General features: G+C 39.2%; 1 protein-coding gene and 1 pseudogene across 1 annotated transcript in view; one reads left to right on the top strand and one right to left on the bottom strand.

The window, feature by feature from the left end:
- Window positions 1-224: 224 nt before the first annotated feature.
- Window positions 225-19,103, top strand: part of RGS5 (regulator of G protein signaling 5) — a 51,489-nt gene continuing 32,610 nt past the window's right edge. The window contains exon 1 of the mRNA XM_061183163.1: window positions 225-334. Coding sequence (XP_061039146.1) covers window positions 291-334 — 44 coding nt within the window. The 5' untranslated portion in view covers window positions 225-290. The remainder of the gene's footprint in view (window positions 335-19,103) is intronic.
- On the bottom strand, window positions 6,868-7,338 carry LOC133088787 (biorientation of chromosomes in cell division protein 1-like; annotated as a pseudogene).

Raw genomic sequence — 19,103 nt, forward strand, 5'->3', positions numbered from 1 at the left:
ACCCTTGCCCTGGCAGAGTAAGTGTTCTGATAAGAGCAGTTGAAAGCCTAATGCAGCAGCGCCTGCAGAAAAGATTCCAGCCTCCACCTCCCACACAAGTGCTGCTGTTCTCCAGCCTGCAATTTCCTCTAAGGCTCTGGATTGGTCCACAGAGTGACAGAGGGCTGGGAAAGAGCCTCTATATATTCCTCAGAGAAAAAGGCAGTCCCAGACGGTTTTGAAGTTTTCAAAGACTTGCTCTGCTGATAAGGACTTGTGCTCAAAGCTGAGGACCTAAGCCACTTGCCAAAATGTGCAAAGGACTTGCAGCCTTGCCCCACTCATGCCTGGAAAGGTGAGTTATTTTGACTTAAGAGGTGGAGATAAGGAGAATCTTCACTCAGGGGAGGATACCCAGAGGCACTAGAGGGCCACTGTAGTTTGTGGCAAAACAGGTGGTTGATTGTAGACTGGGAATTGCCTCCTCTCTGTTAATGACAAGGTTTTGAAAGATCTGAGCTAGCAGACTGATACAATATGAGATATATCATACACCATTTATATCCAGAACATCATTTCCTCTGAGAAGATGCCTATTTTATAAGCACTTGTTCAGACTCAGAAGTGTATGGTTAAGAGTATGGATTCCAACATCAAACTGCCTGGGCTTGAATCCTGGCTCCATTACTTACTATTTGTGTGGTGTTGGACAATTTATTTAAATTCTGTGTCTCAGTTTCCTTACTGGTAAAAATGGATCTACTAAGTATCTTCCTCACTAGCTGGTTATGAGGATTGAATTACTGTATGTGAAACGCTCAGAACACTGTCTGGCACATATGAGAAATGTGTTAATGTTAACCTTTATTAATGTACATGGACTAGGAAAGGAAGACTGAGATTTGCAAGGAGGCAGAGAGGACTTCTCATTGTTCTTTGTGTCTGGATACCATCAGATAGAAGGAACTGGATTGCTGGACAGAAGACAGCTCTTGGGACATAGAGATTATTTATTAGCTAGCATTGTTTTTTAGATACAGAGGAGCACCTTTGAGTCTCTGTGGTTGTCTTCAGACTGGACAATGTTCTGGAGGGAATCCTAAGTATCTAGACTAAGTAAACAGGAGGAGAACAAATATCTGACTTGTTAGGAAATTTAACCCAGCAATCCTACCTGATGCAGAGAATTAGGGATATTTCTCCTCTTCTTATTTCTTAAGAATGAATTTGATTAAATTTTGTTTGATCCTACATTATTTAAAGGAAATAAAAGTGATCCTTGTACAGCCTAACTTCATCCCTAAAGACACTGTCAATGTTTGCCTAAGAAGGTTGTGTTGTTCAATGGATCTGTACTTCTGTCTCTTACAAGTTCAGGTTTTCTTTTTGATGACTTCGACCCTAGAAATAATCTCAAAATGATTTTTAAAGAGATAACATCCTAGCAAAGGAATTTGTCTCCAACAATACTGTCTAGTGACTGGAAATAAAGACCTCTCTCACTTTGTGCTGTCAAAAGCACAGATTATTTTTAAAAGATGTATATATTTTTTAAAAAAGTAAAGTAGGACTTAAGTAACTAGACTAGGACTAGATTGTAACTAGGTGGGCAATATTGGCCATTGGACCATCCTCAGGGGGGAAGACAGGTTTCAGTGCTGGATACTGTTTATCAGCCTATCTCTCCCTCTAGAGAAAGCTTGAGAAACAGGGGGAATACAGGGGTGAAAGGCAATTCCTTGAACATGACGATGCATAATTTTTTCCTTTTCCATTTTTGCAACTCTGAGAATTGCAGATTTGACTTTTACAACAATTTTAACACATGTCTTTAGCCCACTTATTGTTTGAAATCATGTACTTTCATGTAATGGGTAAATCTTACCTTGTTAATTGGTGAACTATTGCCTCAGAATGATTGTAACATTGGTCTGCCAGTCATTTTGTGACCCTATGACCCACTGCTTGGCATTTAGTGAAAAAGCAATAAATGTTTGTTGAAAGTTTGGCATTGTTACTAATATTGCCCGATTTGTTTTTGTAAATATGCATAATGTTTACTGAGGCACATGGATTGCACATTTCTTTCATTGATTCCTATAACTGTTTCATATCTGATTCACTAATTCACTACCAACATTGTTATTGATTCACTTTACAAATCTTTTAATTCACAGTAAATTCTTCTGCTCCAGGATATAACTAATGTTCACATTGTATATTATAGACTGACCAAGGAGCAAGCTCTTTTGCATAGATTGCCTGAAACTTTTAAGGCATATGGTAGAATCCTGTGATTATTGTGTCCTATTACATTTTTTTTTTCATGATCTGTTACCATTGCAAATATAGTCATATTTCCAATGACTGTAATGAGTGATTTGGAGAAGTGGAATTGTAGAGCTAGGGAGCTGTTAGCACACACTCATGGAAAGAACCTAAAACTGTCTGCTCTAAGGGAAAAATGATACTTGAATAAATCCTTCCAAACCTGCCTTCCTTGGCTCTATTCATAGTGGAAAGAATACTGGTTACAGAGTAAAGAACAGACTTAGTTTTGTCATTAACTAATTTGTGTCCATGAGCAAGTGATTTCACTGTCCTGGGATTTTATTTTCTTATTTAGTAAATGAATGTTGGATTAGCTGTCCTCTAACATCCTTTCCAATCATAACATAGATTAAATAAAGTGAAATACACCTGGTTTCAGTGACTAGCGAGAGATGCAAGTAAAGGAAAATTTTTCCTAATTTATTTCTCTCTAAAAGTTTGGGAGTCAATTAATGAAAATCGTCAAGAATTCAACCCTGTGTTGAAATCATTGCTGTGGCAGAAGCAATCTACTCAGTGAGAATCTGACTTCCAAGAAAGCAACATTTACTTCATGTAAGAGGAGCTTTGGAAAATAGTCCTTTCTCAATGTTTACGGAAGCATTAAGCCAGAGTCAACTTTGACGTATTTGTAGAAACTATTCTTTTACTATTTATTTATATTTTTAAGACTATTGCTCATTAAAACTCAAAGTTGACCTCACATTTTTTATATATTTAAAGAGACCAATAATCCAAATATTTGGGCAATAAATGGCCACCACCCCACAATTTTTACCTTCTAGCCTATTGAAACCTGTGCTGTATGGGTGGGAATCTTAGAGAGTCAATGAAAAAGGAAAGAGTTGAGCCAATTGAAAGTCTTATTTTTACGAGTGATTTTCCGCTATGAATTTTAGGCTTCTTTTAAAAAATTCATTTTATTTTAAGTGTCATGAATTTCTCTGAACAAGTTTAATTTTTAAAGTAAATATTGCTCTTTGGAAAAAGATGGAAGTCTTCTGAAATAAAAAGTGTTATCATTGTGATTCCCTCAAAGTTGTCACCATTATATAAAGCAACCAGTGTGATTATTATTGTTTTTGTCCATCGGGGTTGACCACTCCTGATACCAAATTTACAGTCTCTACTAAACTAAAAAAGGGGAGTAAAGGAGTAATGAAGACAGCTACCGACAAAGAATTTCCCCTGGGCTGTTAATAAAGTGTCACAAACTCTTCTATAGATATCTGACCTACATCTGATTTCTGTTTAAGATTATAAAGGCTGCTAGTTGTGGAATGTGTTTAATCCATAGTTCACACAGGGGCTTCTGGTCACCTCAAGTGTGTGGCAATGCTGGGAATTTCAGGAGCTATAGAAAGTAAATGGGGAAAGTGATGTTTTGTTTTGTTGTTTATTATCATTTTACTAAACATTCAATTTTCCCCATCTTCTTCAATTTATGTGGGTCTAAGTATGGACAATTTAGAGTAGAAAAGTACCTAATCAACTAATCTTATAAGGTTGTCAAGCCACATAGAAGCAACAAACAGAGTGGGTCAAGGCTCCTGAGTCCACAGGATTAAGTAAATACAGCTTTTTCCAAAGGCATGAGCACATCCTTGGACCAATTATAGAGAAAAGATAAGCACCTAGTGAATTAAAGACTGTAGCAATGAACTTGAATAAATGATAAATGAATCAGAATGGACACAGGATCATCAAAGAAGCCTAAAGAGATAGTAGGGTTTGGGATCATGCTTTCTGGGAACAAGTATGAATTTGAAGCTTGCTATTGCTGATAGAGAGTCTTGTGACATAATTGCAAATATTTCAGTGAAACCCTGCAATCTTAAGGAAGTGAATAAACTATTTAACAAAATAGCGAGGGGATGTCCCTAAGAAAAACTTTGTTTCAATTCTTACTGATGAAACAATTTCTATTGTTTCTCTGGATTGCCTTTCAAACCTCCATACTTGCCTTAGGCATAAGGGTGAAAGACCTCTCGGGGAAATTTCAGTCCAGGTAAGGAGATAAATAAGAAGAAAGTAGCCCTCTGTGTTGAGATCCACTATAGAGGAATAAATGCACCAAGTGCTAAGAAGCACAAAAGTGGGGGGAATGGGTGGAGAGCTCATAGAGCTTTGGGTTGTTATGGAAAACTGTAAGAAGTCACAGGGGATGATGCCTAAGGTTTATGAACTAAGCCTGAAAGGACTGAGGAGTTGGTCAGGTCCAGAGAGGAAGAGGAGAGAGAAGGAAGTCATCCCAGGCCAAGGGGCACGTCTGCATGTGCAAAGGCTGGGAGGTGAGAGGGCATTGATGTTATGACATCTTTGTGCAGTCTGTATTGTCTCTCTCATGCAAGCAAGGAGGGAACTTTGGATTTCCAGCCACAGTTAACCTCCCATGCACCTCGTCCTGCATACTGTTTCTTTGGAACTTGTCCAGTGCCCATCCACTCCAACTGTGAGGATTGAAAAGATCTGTTCACGAAAAAGATTTTCCCCCCTTTTGCCTAAAGACTTCAATTACTAAAAAGACAATCTGTACTTGGCACGTAGTAGGCACTTAAATATTTTGTCAAAAGAATGCACAAATGAATGTATAGCAAGAGGAGACAGACCTGCTTCCAGGTTGTCCTGGTGCTTTCTCTGCTTCCAAAGGGATTGAGAAGGACAAGAGCAGTGACTTTTAGGCTACAATAGGATAAAGAGTGTATGTTGTAAAATAAAGAGGGCTTCCTGTTTGGGGGGCGGAGTGGAGGAGATTGGGAGAGGAAGAAAGCTTTTCTATAATTTCATCAGGAAAACCTTGTTAAAGAGGTGAGTCTTTTTTTGCTTCTAATGCAAGATGAACCTCATGAAATTGTATCACTTTGGCTATTTCTCATGCAGTACTGTCCCAGCTTCTTTAATGAATTACATTCTGTATTCTGTTGCCTCTTCCTATTTTTTCTTTCATTTACTCTGAGCTATGTTGAAACACCAGATATCAATTCAAAACGCTTTTAGATCCCAGAATCTTAACTTTGGAAGGCTAACCTGAAAGGTTATCTAATTTGTTTCTCCTTCTTTAGCAAGGATTACACACTCTTATGGGATAGATGCTATCTAGGGAGGGAGTTTATATTTCTGGGGCTGTGTGTTAATGGCTTTTGTCTGTCCTGCTGGCCAGAAAGCAAAGGAACTAAACTTTAATTAGTTCAGTCAGGATCAATCATTAGTAACAGGAACCAGAATATGGCTGGAGGGCAGAAGATAACAGGTTCCTATCTCTTTCTTCCTTTAAATTTCATTCAAATGGAGTCTCAGATAACATTAAACCTGCACTCTATTTTAAAGGCTGAGTCACCCAGAGGATAAAGACAGTGAAAGCCTGATTGTTTTTCACTGAGAAAGTAACTCCTAAGGTTACACATTTTAGGGATATTAAAGAAAACCCAGAGTAAGGAAGGATGTAAGTTCACAGTCTATCTCCTGCCTTAACATCAGCAATGTGGTGGAGTGAAAAAAACATGGAGGTGGTAACTCTACCTCTATTACTTCCTTAGTTGTATAAACTCCAGAAACTAAACCTTTCCGACTTTCATTCCTTATCCATAAATGAGGATATTTATCTTGTTGGGGAGAGATGCTATAAAAAATAAATGAAATAATGTATGTAAGGTAACTAGTTTTTAGTAGGCAGACCCTTATTAAATATTTAATTTCCTTCCATCCTTCTTTCCTTCTTTATAGGTAGTCAGAAAAACATCATTTAAATTTCAGTTATGTGCCATGGCTTTTTTTTCCCCAGAGTATCAAATGATTTACTTACAAAACTTAAGCCACTTATTAATTATTCACCTTCTAAAAAACACAAACATGAGAATAAATAAACACACCCAAGACTCACTAGCCCTTGTAAGATAGGAAGAAGCCTTGGACAGAGAGCCTGCAAATGTTTTTCCTTACATCTAAGTCTACATTTTCTCATGCATTCTAAGGTCCCATGTTTTGACACCTTACAGGGGAAAGGAAATGGAAGCTACAAAGAGTCATGCACAAGAGGGTCACAAAGATCTTAAAGCTATTTGCTGCTAATGACTTGTACAACTCTGAGAAAGAGTATCAAATAAGCATTGTCCAGTACTTACTCCTGGCGAACCTTTACTGTCATTCTTTGAAATTGCATCTTTGGGACTGGTTATGTTCCTTCATTGTAGCTTTTGCTTATCCCCACGCACAAACCCTAAAATTCACACACAGTTTCTAAGTTCAAGTACAAAAGTTCGTTTCAGGACAACCCCAAGATGATGTAGTGTTTCTTAATATATCTGTAGTGTCTACTGGGGGTCATCCCCTTGGACAGGCTGACCAGATGGCAGCACAATATGGGGGCCCACATGGTCAACTGACCTACTGGCCCACTTGCTCCCTATTTTATCTGGACACCTTCCCACAGTCAACGTTGAATCTTGAAGTCAGTGATGACCTTGGCCTGTCTTCATTCTGAAGTTGTACTCTTATGTAACTGAATCCAATTCTTCACCATTAATTCAATGCAGCTTCCAAAACGTGTCAGGCCTATTCTTAGGAAGCATCCTGGGATGGAGCTGGAGGGTCCGGCTTTCAGGCTCTGGAGGGGTGCTGGCACAGCTTCTTTTTTCTGGGCCGCCAGAAACTCATGAATTGCTCGTTCTGTCTGTGGCCTGAAGATGTGGTTTAGCTTGGGATCCACCATCTGGTAAATAATTCTGTCCACTCCAGGTTCCAACATCTCAGACCATTTCGCAATTGGTTTTTGTTCATCGTAGGATTCCATTCCTGCTTCTCCAGATGTGTTGATGCAAAATTATCCACATTCTGCCTCAGGTTTTGGTAAGCTGACTTGGTGTCCACGTCGGCCAGGCAGTCCCGGCAAAAGCTGTCAATCAGGCCCCGGCTCTTGAGCTGCTCCAGGATGAGCGCTATGAGCTGCGGGTCTCCGGGAAGCAGTGAGGCCGGGTGGATGGGGCCGCCGCCCACCATGTGGGTGCCTCCACCTCCCCCGCTGTCTGCCATGGCTGCACCCCAGGCCCGCGAGGGAGACCGAATACAGCTTCCTCTCAAGGACAGAGGGCCTGGGTCGTGTGGAGGTGGCGGAGGGGCTGGAGAAGGAGGCGGCGGCAGCTGCCGCGGTGGCAGGTTCTGAGGCAGCAGACGTGGTGGGAGAGGCGGCGGAAACCCTGTGCCACGGCTTTTGATAAAGCTTATTTCTTTTCCTCCTTCCTCATCATAGCCTCATTAAAAAAAATAATGATGAGTTTGTATAATAATACAGTATTTTTACGATTTTGCCCATAATTCTTTCAGCGAGTATACCGTTTAAAAGCTCTTTACAAAACATTAAATACATTAAAAACCATGATTATACTGAAAAATTAACAATTCTTTAATATCCTTAAATATTCAGTAAGCATCCAAGTATCCTCAATGATCTTTTTGCAGTTGGATTGTTTGATCCCTCAGGGTCCAAATGAGCGTCACAGATTTTTTTTGGACTACTGTTAAATTTTATTATTAGACTGATAAGCACTAGTCACTAATCTAGTGTTCTTTCTACAATTAATTGGGCTCTAGTTATGGAAAAGCACTTATTGCAAAGGCACTTTAAGGTTCCAGAGAGACTGAGAGACCAGTGCCTTCTATCTGGTGGGGGCACTTTAGCCGTCTTAATTTGGAGCTGCTTGATAGAGTGTGGTGAGGCATCCACGGTTCATAAACAAGATGACCTGAGGGGTTTATCTCCAGTGCCCTTTCACCCACCTTTCACATCCCTTAAGTGACTGCAGAAAGCCCCTCACTGAGCCTCCCACCGGCTCCTCCACATCAAATCATGTTTACTAAGATCCTACTGCCTGCAGCACACACCATGCCAGGAGCTGGAAGCCGCTGGGGCACAGATCCTTTTTCTGCTTTTCTACTTCACAACAGTGAGGAAACTAAGCCGTCTTCCCTGAGGTACTGTTGAACTGATTCACATGCAATCACCCTATGCTTTTAAAACTGAAAGAGTAACCCCAAGTCACCACCCAGGCACCAACACCACATAAACCCCAGGGTCACACACTGAGATTGGTCCAGAGCCTCTTATATCTTTCCCAATCAATGGGCTTCTGGTCTTTTATTTCTTTTTTCCTTGCAATTTATTTGTAGAACACAGAATTTTTAGATTTAAGTATAAAAGGCTATGTAACATGTGGAAAAGGTGTTGGGTGGGGAATCCAGGGTCCTGAGCTGTAAACTTGGCTTCTATTAAATAGCAGAGGGTGAGTCATGAGTCAGTTCCCTCCCCAGGCCTCATTACTGTATTTGTAAAAGGTGAGAAATCAATTATATGATCCTCTTCACTCCTTCTAGCTCCACTACTTCATTGTTCTTGATTTGGACACCGTGTACTCTGAAGAAAGATTGTATTTTTATTTTAATTTTCCAGCTCTTCCCAAGTCCTACAGGAAGGCCCAGAAACTAACTTCTGGATGTAGCTTGAAAGCAGTGATTAAAAGTGTGAAATTTTCTTCCAGTCACTTAGGATCTCAATGAATTAAATTCAGTACTCTATATGTCTTAAAAATACTTGTATCAAATTCAGAATAAACTCCCAGTTTGTGAAAAACATATATTTATAAATAGTGGAAGGTGACTCTGTTTTTATTTTGACAAATTCCATGAAAGGAACAGATGGTTTCAGTTTCTTGTAAAATTCGAGGGTGGATTAGGTTCAAAGATCATGGATTATAACAGTCTATGATTCTTGTACAGTTGACCCTTGAACAACTCGGGGCGTTAGGGGACCAACCCTCCTTGGAATGGAAAATCCACTGGCTCCTTTGTATCCATGGTTCTGCATCTGCTGAATGGTCTAGTACTATAGTATTTACTATTGAAAGAATCCACATAGAAGTGGACCTGTGCCGGTCAAACCCCTGTTGTTCAAGGGTCACTGTATTTCGTTTACAGTTAATTTAGTTTTCTCTTATCTCAAGAGTATAACTTCCTTGAGGGCAGGGAGGAAAAGTGAAATAAGGACACAGACATGCCTCACCTTGGGTGTGCAGTGCCCGCCTTGACTGCTTTCACACTAGGTCACGTGTTTCTTCAGTCGGTGGAAACTGTGGTCCACTCATGCCCTTCTGAATGCTGCCCAGAAGGAGACTCATCCATCAACTTAACAGTGAAAGAGTTTCCATCCTTGAGGCTGGAATAAGAAGGGTGAATTGGGGTTCTAGGCTTTTACATAATTAACCAATTTTCATCTACCAGTTGAGTAGATACTGGAGTATAGACAATTCTTCAAGTGGCATGAAGACTGCCTCTGACTACATGAATTCATGTCAGACACATATATGTACAATGACTGGAATTTCCAACTAGAATGAGGACATATAGCTTGCCTCTAGACCAGGCATTAGAAATTGGGTTTTCCCTAGAAAATCTGTAGATGTGGCCAGCCTAATCATAGGATATATACACCACCAACACATCTAATGCACATGCGACTTCGAGCTTACTCACCCTGACCATCGTTCTCCCGGAAAGTCCAAACAAGGTATTTCCTTGCAAAGCATTCTATTCAGTTGCCATGCTGAGATAAAATACCTTGCCTTGACATTTTTTTCTCCTTCAAAAAGAAAATATTTCAGGGTTGAAGAGATTCAGCTAAGCAGTCTTTGAACACTTTGGACAGTACATACTTGATAATCAGCTGGCTTCATAAATAGCAAATAAGGCTAAGACCATTATTCTATATTCTACGTGCTTTCCTTTCTCTTTTCCAACTGCTTCCCCAGACACTTCTCAAAACAATTCCTAACCCATCTGGACAAAATATCACTCAGATCCCTAAACTTTACATTCTAGAAAGTTGTGGGAACTATCATATTAGAGTCTGAGGAAGATATGAAACAGGAAGTAAAATACTTGAAAAAAACATGAAGTGCTCTTCTGTGTAAGTGCTCATTATTGGTACTGAAGTGTGTGGAGCTGTTTTCGTCAAGCTACTACTTTTTGACATTTTTTTGTGCACACCATCTGTTTCTTGATGAGTCACTTGTCTGTGGGGATTCAGGAAGTTTAGAAAGAATCAAGATGTCTCATTAACAAAGTAGTCTGTTGTATTTTGGGAACTTATTTTAAGTAATAGTTTACAAGAGATACCTGGGTCAACAGGAACATGGGACTGAATGACCTGTGCACTTAAGGATAAGGTCAACAGTGCAGGTCACACTGAAGACTTTCCCAGGAGAGCCCACTATCTAAGGTCTGGTGCTTTCTGGATAACAAGCTTTCAGAGTATTGGACTTTGTTTCTGAATCCCCCAAGTCCAAAACAGTATATCACTTGAACACACACACATGCATGCATGTGCACATGTGCACACACACCCCCCTGATATTTTTTATGACTTGGAAAAAAGATGGACTGTTTGTTGAAATCAGAGATTCACACAGACAGCTTGAAAGTGTCTGAGCTGGCTAGGAGGAAGCAATTTTTTTTTCATATAGATGAATGTAGATCAACGGGGATTTTTTTCCTCCCTTCACAGGTTGAATTTTACACTTTTCCTTTAGCAGGCAACAGTGAAGAAAAAAACTTTCTGTAAGTTGAGATTTTCTCAAAATTGTAATTTGATTGTTCAAAAAGCCTTTAACATTTTTTTAATTGCCCTCTAACATTTATCTTCCAGATCCTCTAAGAATAACTTAACCTTTGTCTCCCTTCCTGGTTCAGACAGGGCCTTGATGTTTGCAATTATGCTGAAATGTGAGTGCAGATGGCTGGACTGCAGCTGAGGGAAAGGAATATGTAACTTTCATTAGCTACTTATTTTAATATTTTATTAAATGGATACCAGTTTAAGAGCATGAAAAAAGACAAGATTAGCAAAGACAACTGACAATTGTGACAGTGTAGAATTGAGTACCTAGCAAAATTTTGATCACACGCATACACACAATAAAGGTCTAGTGACTTGAAATCATAGGTTCTGCCCCTTGAGATGGATGTGATTTATTTTTCCCCTTCTCTAAGATGACCAGCTTAGAATCACAGAATGAGAACAGGATCAGTGTCACAGACAAATTCCTTCTCTTATAGATGAGAAAACATGTCCAAACTGTTTGGTGACTTGTCCAAGACCACATAGCTGGTTAGAGTTGGAGATAATTCAAGGTCTCTGGATTTCCATATCACCTTCATTTTATTTTATCTGATGAACTTTAATTTATGAATTTTGTGTGTCTTCACTTTTAAGATATTTATTCTTCCATAGACACCATCTTTCAAAAGGTTTTGATTAGGAAACAAACAGTAGTCTTTAAGAAAAAAAATGATTTTGAACAAAATTTCTATTTACCAGATGCCTATAACTGCCAACTACAACATCTGAACACATGAGAGAGGTGTTGCATAGTAATTAAGAGCTCAGGAGCTGAAGTGAGATTGGGTGTGACTCCTACCACTGTCATTTACTGGATGATTTTTGGGCAAATCACCTAACTTCTCTGTGACTCAGTTTTCCCATCTGCAAGATGGGAATAACATTTATACCTCCCTCAGGGTTGTTATAAACACTAAACAGGGTTATGCATTATATGGGTTGAGTAAACCATTTAGTTAGCTGGGGAACATGTGCTTTTTCTAAGTGTGTGATGTTTCTTAGTTATTTTCATGTTGGGATACCCTTGCAGCCATGTCTCAGAATGGGGTCAGAGCAGGGAACTGGAAAGCATCTCAAACTACCTTCATCTCCCTACAGAGCTAAACAGGACATATGGAAGTGGGACTCAAATGGAAGGTCCCATTGCATGGAACATTAGAAGACAAATGAGACAAATAGATGACAGGAAGCAGGAGAGAAGGGGGATCACAGATAACCCCTCTGAGCCTGGGTGTTGATAGAATAAATGGACTATTGACAGAATATTGACAGGAGGGGATATTCTTTTTAGGAGTAGGTAATGAGTTTTTTCCTCTGAACTCAGGTCTTCTTTAGGAATTCTTAGATAATGTCAAGTCAGAACACCTTATCCTGACTTTCCTGATAGTTTTATAGTTACTAAATTAATTTGATTTCAAAAAAAAAAAAAAACAGCCCAACTGTAACTGCCAAATGCAAGACTCTAGGGAATAACTTCTAGCTAGCTATGCCATGAAAGTGAAACCTATAGAATGCCGTGTCTGGTTTGAGCTTCTGGGGCTAGGAGAGAAGGAGAAAGATCAGAAAAGAATAGCCGGTCTAGGGAGGAAATTCAGAAAACTAAATGTTGAAATATAGACCATTCAGTAAAGGTGAAAAGAATTGAGATTAACTGTTAACTGAAAATAGAAAAGTAGAATGGGGATGAGAAAAGTCTGACTGCCTTAAGTCTATTTTCTGTAGTGAATCGAGTCTGAAAAACAGAAGCTAAGAGAGGATATATTTGGTTCCTATTGCTGCTGTAACAACTGCCAGAAGCTTAGTAGCTTAAAACAATGCAAATTTATTCTCAAATAGTTCTGCAAAGTAGAAGTCTAAAATGGGTCCTAGGGCAGCATTCTTTCTGGGGTGTCTAGGGAAGAAGTCATTTTCTTGCTTTGTCTAACATCTGGAAGACAGCTACATTCCTTGGCTCATGGCTCCATCCTTGATCTTCAAAGCCAGCAGTGTAGCATCTTCCAATATCTCTCGCTCTGCTTCCATTGACACATTGCTTTCAGACTCTGACCCTCTTGCTTTCCCCTTACAAGGACACTTGTGATTACATTGGGCCCATCCAGATAATCCAGGATAATCTCTCTACCTAAAGTTCCTTAACTTTATCACATCTGCAAAATTCCTTTTGCCACATAAGGCAACATATCCACATGTCCCAGGGATTAGGATGTAGACATCTTGGGGAGCTATTATTTAGCCTACCACCAAGGAAGACATGAGAATGGAACTTCTGTCATGTGACTTGCTTCCCCTTCTCCTTCTATGCCTGTTTCTATGCTCTGCAGACCATTATTCTGTCATCTTAATTGAAAATTTCTCAGGTTGCAGGCTACGTCTCAAAGGGTTAACTAGATACGTTCCCTATAGAAGGCATTGTTCTTTCCTTCTTTTTTCTGTGGGACGTCCCTAGCACGCTCTCTGGGCCTGCTTCCCCAAATCCTCGGGTCTTTTTTCTCTTGTTGCATTTTATAGCTGATGGTCTCCTATCAGCTGTGATTTGCATCTGCAATACATAAAATTACATTTGCATTTGTCTAAGATTGCTATGTGTTCAATCTAGAGGAGAGAGCTCAGTTCAAAGACAGCTGCTTTGCATCTTTCTTGCAGCACAGCAGCTAGGTGACCATCTGCTTGGTTCCTGGACCCTGTCCCCACCCAGCACTCAGACTTCTAACTTAGTAACTCCTATCCCAATAACCACACAATTGGAAGGATCCCTGTTCACCAAGCCTTGATGTGTGAGTGCCACAGGTCAGAATTCATTGCTCATTGGGAGAAAAATGAGGGAATGCTATAAGAATGCTGGAGAGAAGTTTCCAGCATTGCATGGAATGCAATAACATATGCATTGACCTGTGACATATGCATGGACCTTGAAAGCATCTTTGGAATTTTTAGAAAACATATTAGGAAGATGGGCACTTCCATATTAAACTTTTGGAAGGATCCCTGGGGAGCTGGGAGAAAGACAGGAAGAGAGCAGCTGCTTTGGGATCCAACCAATACCCTCTCCTCTCTGATCACACAGGATTCCAACCAAATCATACATCCCCAAATCTCAACCCTTCTGAGAAGCTTTCTCTTTTCTCCTTCATGGAGAAGCTAACAATCCATCCCTTGAACTCTCACAGAACTTTTTCGTCGTCCCTGTATTTCTTATCACTTCTTAACCAACTTTCCTCAGATTCAACTTTGGTTAGGTATTTGACATTATCTAATTTAATTCTTAGTCTAACCCTGCAAGGTAGATATTATCAACATTACTATTTTACCAATAAAGAAGCACAGATAAGTTAAACATCTGGTCCAAGGTCAGACAATACACTCCACATGCCTGAGTTCTGGGGTGCCAATTTCAAAGTTGGGACTCATTCTATCTGTCATAGCTGCATCCGAATAAAACTATGTATGTAATTGGCCCGTCGTCCCTGGGGGTTCTGCAGATTCAACCAACCAGGGATCAAAGGCATGCGAAAAAAAATCAAGAAAGCTCCACAAAGCAAAACATGGATCTGCTAAGTGCTGGCAACTATTTTGATAGCATTTACATTGTATTTCCAACTATTTACATGGCATGCATATTGTATTAGGTAGTATATGTAATCTAGAGATGATTTAAAGTACATAGGAGGATGTGTGTAGGTTATATGCAAGTACTACACCATTTTATATGAAAATAAAATGTTTGAGCATTTGCAGATTTTTATATCCGTGGAGAGTAGGGGTCCTGGAACCAATCTTCTGAGGATACTGAGTGACAACTGTACATGTATCTTCTTTATAAAATGGGAACTACATGAGGTCTGGAACAATCTCTTATTAATTTTGTAAAGCACTCCCCATACTATCTGGTACAGTGCCTGACAAACAGTGGCTGCTCTATTAGAGTCTGATAAGTGAATGGATAAGTGAATTTATGAAGCAATAAATAGATAATTCTTGAAAATAGAAATCTTGAGAATAATAAGGTATTGTTACAGTACGTTAGGGGAGGGAGAGAAGAAATGGTTTGAAATATAATTCTGTACTTCAGACAAGGAACAGTCCTCTTATTCCTCATCGTTATGTCATTATTTTGCTCAACACATAATAATTTGGCAAAGATAAATGTTGACCAAGTGTTCTGATTATTCAAGGCAATGAACTTGTATCTATTACATAAATTCATTGCCAGCGGACACACTAAGTTTTGGGAACTGTAGTTTTATTAAGTGATGTAATATATGTTCATGTTGATTAAGGTTTAGGTAAATTTTACTTTACTCTTCTTTCTTTCCCTCTTTTCCAATACTCTTTATTACCACTTTTATTTCCTGCTTTTATAAGATATAAAACAGCTAGAGTCCATGTACAACTAGAAACTTCATTCTAGAAAGTCCTTCTTTATAATTTAAAACAGAATAAGATGGAGATGTTCAAAGGCTCTGGGTCACACCAGTGTTCAGAGAGGGTCTCATGGGAATGCCTTCTGACCCCTGCACCTTTGGAGCTCAAAATAAACCACAAATTTCTGTCTTCCTCAACTTGAAGACCAGTTTCCCACTGTTCATTATCTGGCTTCCAAACTGAATTACAGAAAGTCCAGAAATCCTGCCAACAATATTTTGAATAAGACAGAGAATTTAAGGTCAAAGGGAAAAGAAGACTTCTACCCTGTCTGTCTTGTTCCTCCACTGTCTCTTTCATTACTCCTAATAACCTACTCTGAGTGATGACTATGTCAGAGACAGGCCATAAAAGCATGGGAATTATCTCAATTTCCATGGGAATCCTTTAGTAGGGAGTAGCCAGTGCTTGGGAAAAACAATACTTCTTTTTTTTTTTCATTTTAAAATAGCAGCACAAGGCTGGTGATATTATAATGTAACTCTGAGCTATGCTAGGCAGCAGCAGAGGTCTCCAAATTTGCTTTCTTTGTCTCTCTGTAGGAGTGCTGTCCAGAAATGCATATCCTCTATGCTTTCAGAATTAGTTGCATTATGTCAAGGTGGAGACTTTCTGAAAGGAGCTTATCTCGCATGTCAGTCAAAAAGATCTTTGTTGAGTTCTATTCTATTCTATTTATTCAATAAACATTATCCAACACCCATGTGCAAGATGCTGTGATAGGATAGTAGGACAAACACAGTAGAACAGTAATAATAATAGGTAACTTTTAAGGAATATTTACTATGTGCTAATTGCTCTTCTAAACACTTTAATACCTTAACGTATTTAGCTCCATAATATATATGTGAGGTAGGAACTATATTGTCACTATTTTACATAGACAATTGGAAGCTTAAAATTTAAGTAACTTGCCCAAAGTCACTCCACTAGTAAGTAAGAGCTGGAATATAAACGAAAGCAGTATAGAACTGTACTTTTATCCTCTATACCATCCTAGGAGTTAAAGCAACTTTAAAATTATTTTCTAGATTCTCTGGGAGACCAAAGAAGTAAAATATGGTACCCACCCTCAATGGGCTTGTTATCTCACTGGGAGTACATACATATGGAACTCTTAGACATGCATTCACGAGAAAGTAGAGTAATTGGGTGAAAATATGCTGTCCATAAATTTAGCAGAAGGAAAGTATTCTATCGCTTGCTCTGCAACTTACTAGAAATCTAAGAATAATATCGTATGAGATCTTTGAAAAATATTTTAATTTACACAAACCTCAATTTTTCTACTTTTAAAATAAGGGTAGGGCAAATTAAAAGCTCTGTAAGGTCCATTAAATATGCCTCTGTTTTGTGATCTTATGTTAGAGGAGAGAGAAAGCACTCTAGGCTTTTGCAGTTACAGAGGTTTCAGGAAAAAAAGTGAGATTGTTCTGGTCCTAGAGCATTAAAAGAGTTTTAATTGTCATATGGGTGGAAGTCAGGAGGCAGGTTAAGGAGGAAGCCAATGGGACTAGCTATACAAGTAGTTATGGGGAACCAAGGGAAATAAGCTTAGAAGTGGAGGACTTTGGAAGCAAGAAAGTGATGTTTGAAACTGTATCAGTTGATCAGCAGTTCTCAGAAGTGTGGTCCTGGGACCAGAGATATAAATTCTCCGGTCCCGCTTCTGACCTCTTGAATGAGAAACTCTGGGATGGGAATGAGAAATCTGTGTTTTAACCAGACCTCCTGGTGATTGGGGTATATATTCACGTTTGAGAAACTTCATGGTAAATAATAGAAAGCCATTACAAGCAAGTAGGAAAGTGTTTGTACTCTGGTAGTGAGTGCAGGATGTATTCAAGTAGGAAGAAGGAAATGGTAAGGTGGGATGTCCCAGTAACTCAGGCCTGGAGAAAGGTGCTAAATTTAGATATGGAGAGGAAAAGGAACATTTAAAAGAATTTTCTAGGAAGAAAGAACAACATTTGTGATAGATTAGCTACTGGGAATGAAGAAGACAAACACTTTAATGTGAATCAGAGAGTTTATAAATTATGGGAAGGAGAATATTGTAATTACAGATAAACATGGGATGTTGGGAAGGAGGATGGAATAGAAAAGGAATCTATGGTACCATTCACAAGTCATTTCACAGCTCAGGTCCTCGCTTTCTCATTTATATTCTCAAGATGTTGAGTGTGATGATCTTGATGTCTTAGTTTATAATAGCTAGAGAAGATATTAGAGGTTTTCTCACTAAACTTGTTTCCTTCTTCCTTCCTTCCTCCTTCCCTCCCTCCCTTCCTTCCTTCCTTCCTTCCTCCCTCCCTCCCTTCCTCCCTCCCTCCCTTCTTTCTCTCCCTCCTTCCTGCCTTCTTTCCTCCCTTCCTTCCTTCCTTCCATCTTTCCTTCCTCTCTCTCTTTTCTTATTTTTCACTGAAGACAAGAGAACTCAGATAACTTTCTTAAGATCACTGAGCAAATTAGTGACTGAGTTGAAAATAGGATTTAGTTAAGGGCAAATATTACCATGTTTACTATTTCTTTCCTAAATTTCCTTCCTACTGTTACACAATATGTTATATGTTTTTTTGTGTGTAAATGTTCCTTCATTGGCACAGGATTTTCTGTAAGATGATAATAATAATAATAATAGTAGTAAATAACACACCCTGTCATTTATGGAGTGCATTGTTAATGTGTTAGGCATTAATGTAAGCGCTTCACATATAATAACTAATTTCATCAACATAAGAACCTTTTGAGGTAGGTACCATTATCATCTCCAATATACAGATGAGAAAACTGAGACTTAGAAATTTGCCAAAAGTCACACATGTAGTAAGATAAATCTGGTCAGTTTGGCTTCAACATTCATGCCCTTAACCACTGTGCTATACCGTCTATTGCCTTTTAGGAAAAATTGCTTAGTTTTGGCATTAGCTACATTCTCTGGGGAATACCTCAATGTTTCACTTCACTTTCTCTCTGGGAACAGCCTCTTTGACCCGTATCCTACTTACTTTGCAAACTCTTCCAGTTATATAACCTGAGACGGGAGTTTTGCCACAATTAGGAGTTGGACATTTTCTCTGCCAAGGTCGGGGAGAGATTGAACACCATCCAACATGCTGCTTGTGACTATAATAATGGATTCAAGATCTGGAAAGTATCTTATGAAATCATCTGGACAGATCCAGTTGTCATATGACTTAGCTGTTATTCAAAACAGCTGGTTTTGTCTTTTCTTGATGAATTTTCTTCAGCAATGGAAAGTTGGCCACATTTAGTTCACTATTTCCATGGTTTTATCACCATACGGTTAGTAAGTTCTCCTGAACCCTCCTGGTTTTTTTGTGAGGGCTTTTTCACACTTAGAGGTGGCTGGCTTTTGAACAATTTTTAAATGGATATGTCATTATTTATATCTTTCTTGTTTGAAGCATCACAGTGCCTTAAAGTCATTCCAGGAGCTCTTGCTTGGGTCTGGGTATCAGCTTGGGTGAAGCTGGGTGCTCTGGGGCTAAGGGCAAAGTCTCATTATGGGCAGCATATAACTATCCCCCTCTGTGATCCTTCCACCTCCCTGGAGTCCCACAAAGGTGTGTGTGACAGGGGAGAGTGGGGTGTCGATTAGTTAGAGAACCCTAAACCACAGTCTTCTGACCTTGTCGCAGGGATTCCCTATTTTCCCTCTCTGTTTTTTCTGCCTCTTCCTTTA

This window comes from Eubalaena glacialis, chromosome 3, assembly GCF_028564815.1.
Source record: "Eubalaena glacialis isolate mEubGla1 chromosome 3, mEubGla1.1.hap2.+ XY, whole genome shotgun sequence".
NCBI lineage: Eukaryota > Metazoa > Chordata > Mammalia > Artiodactyla > Balaenidae > Eubalaena > Eubalaena glacialis.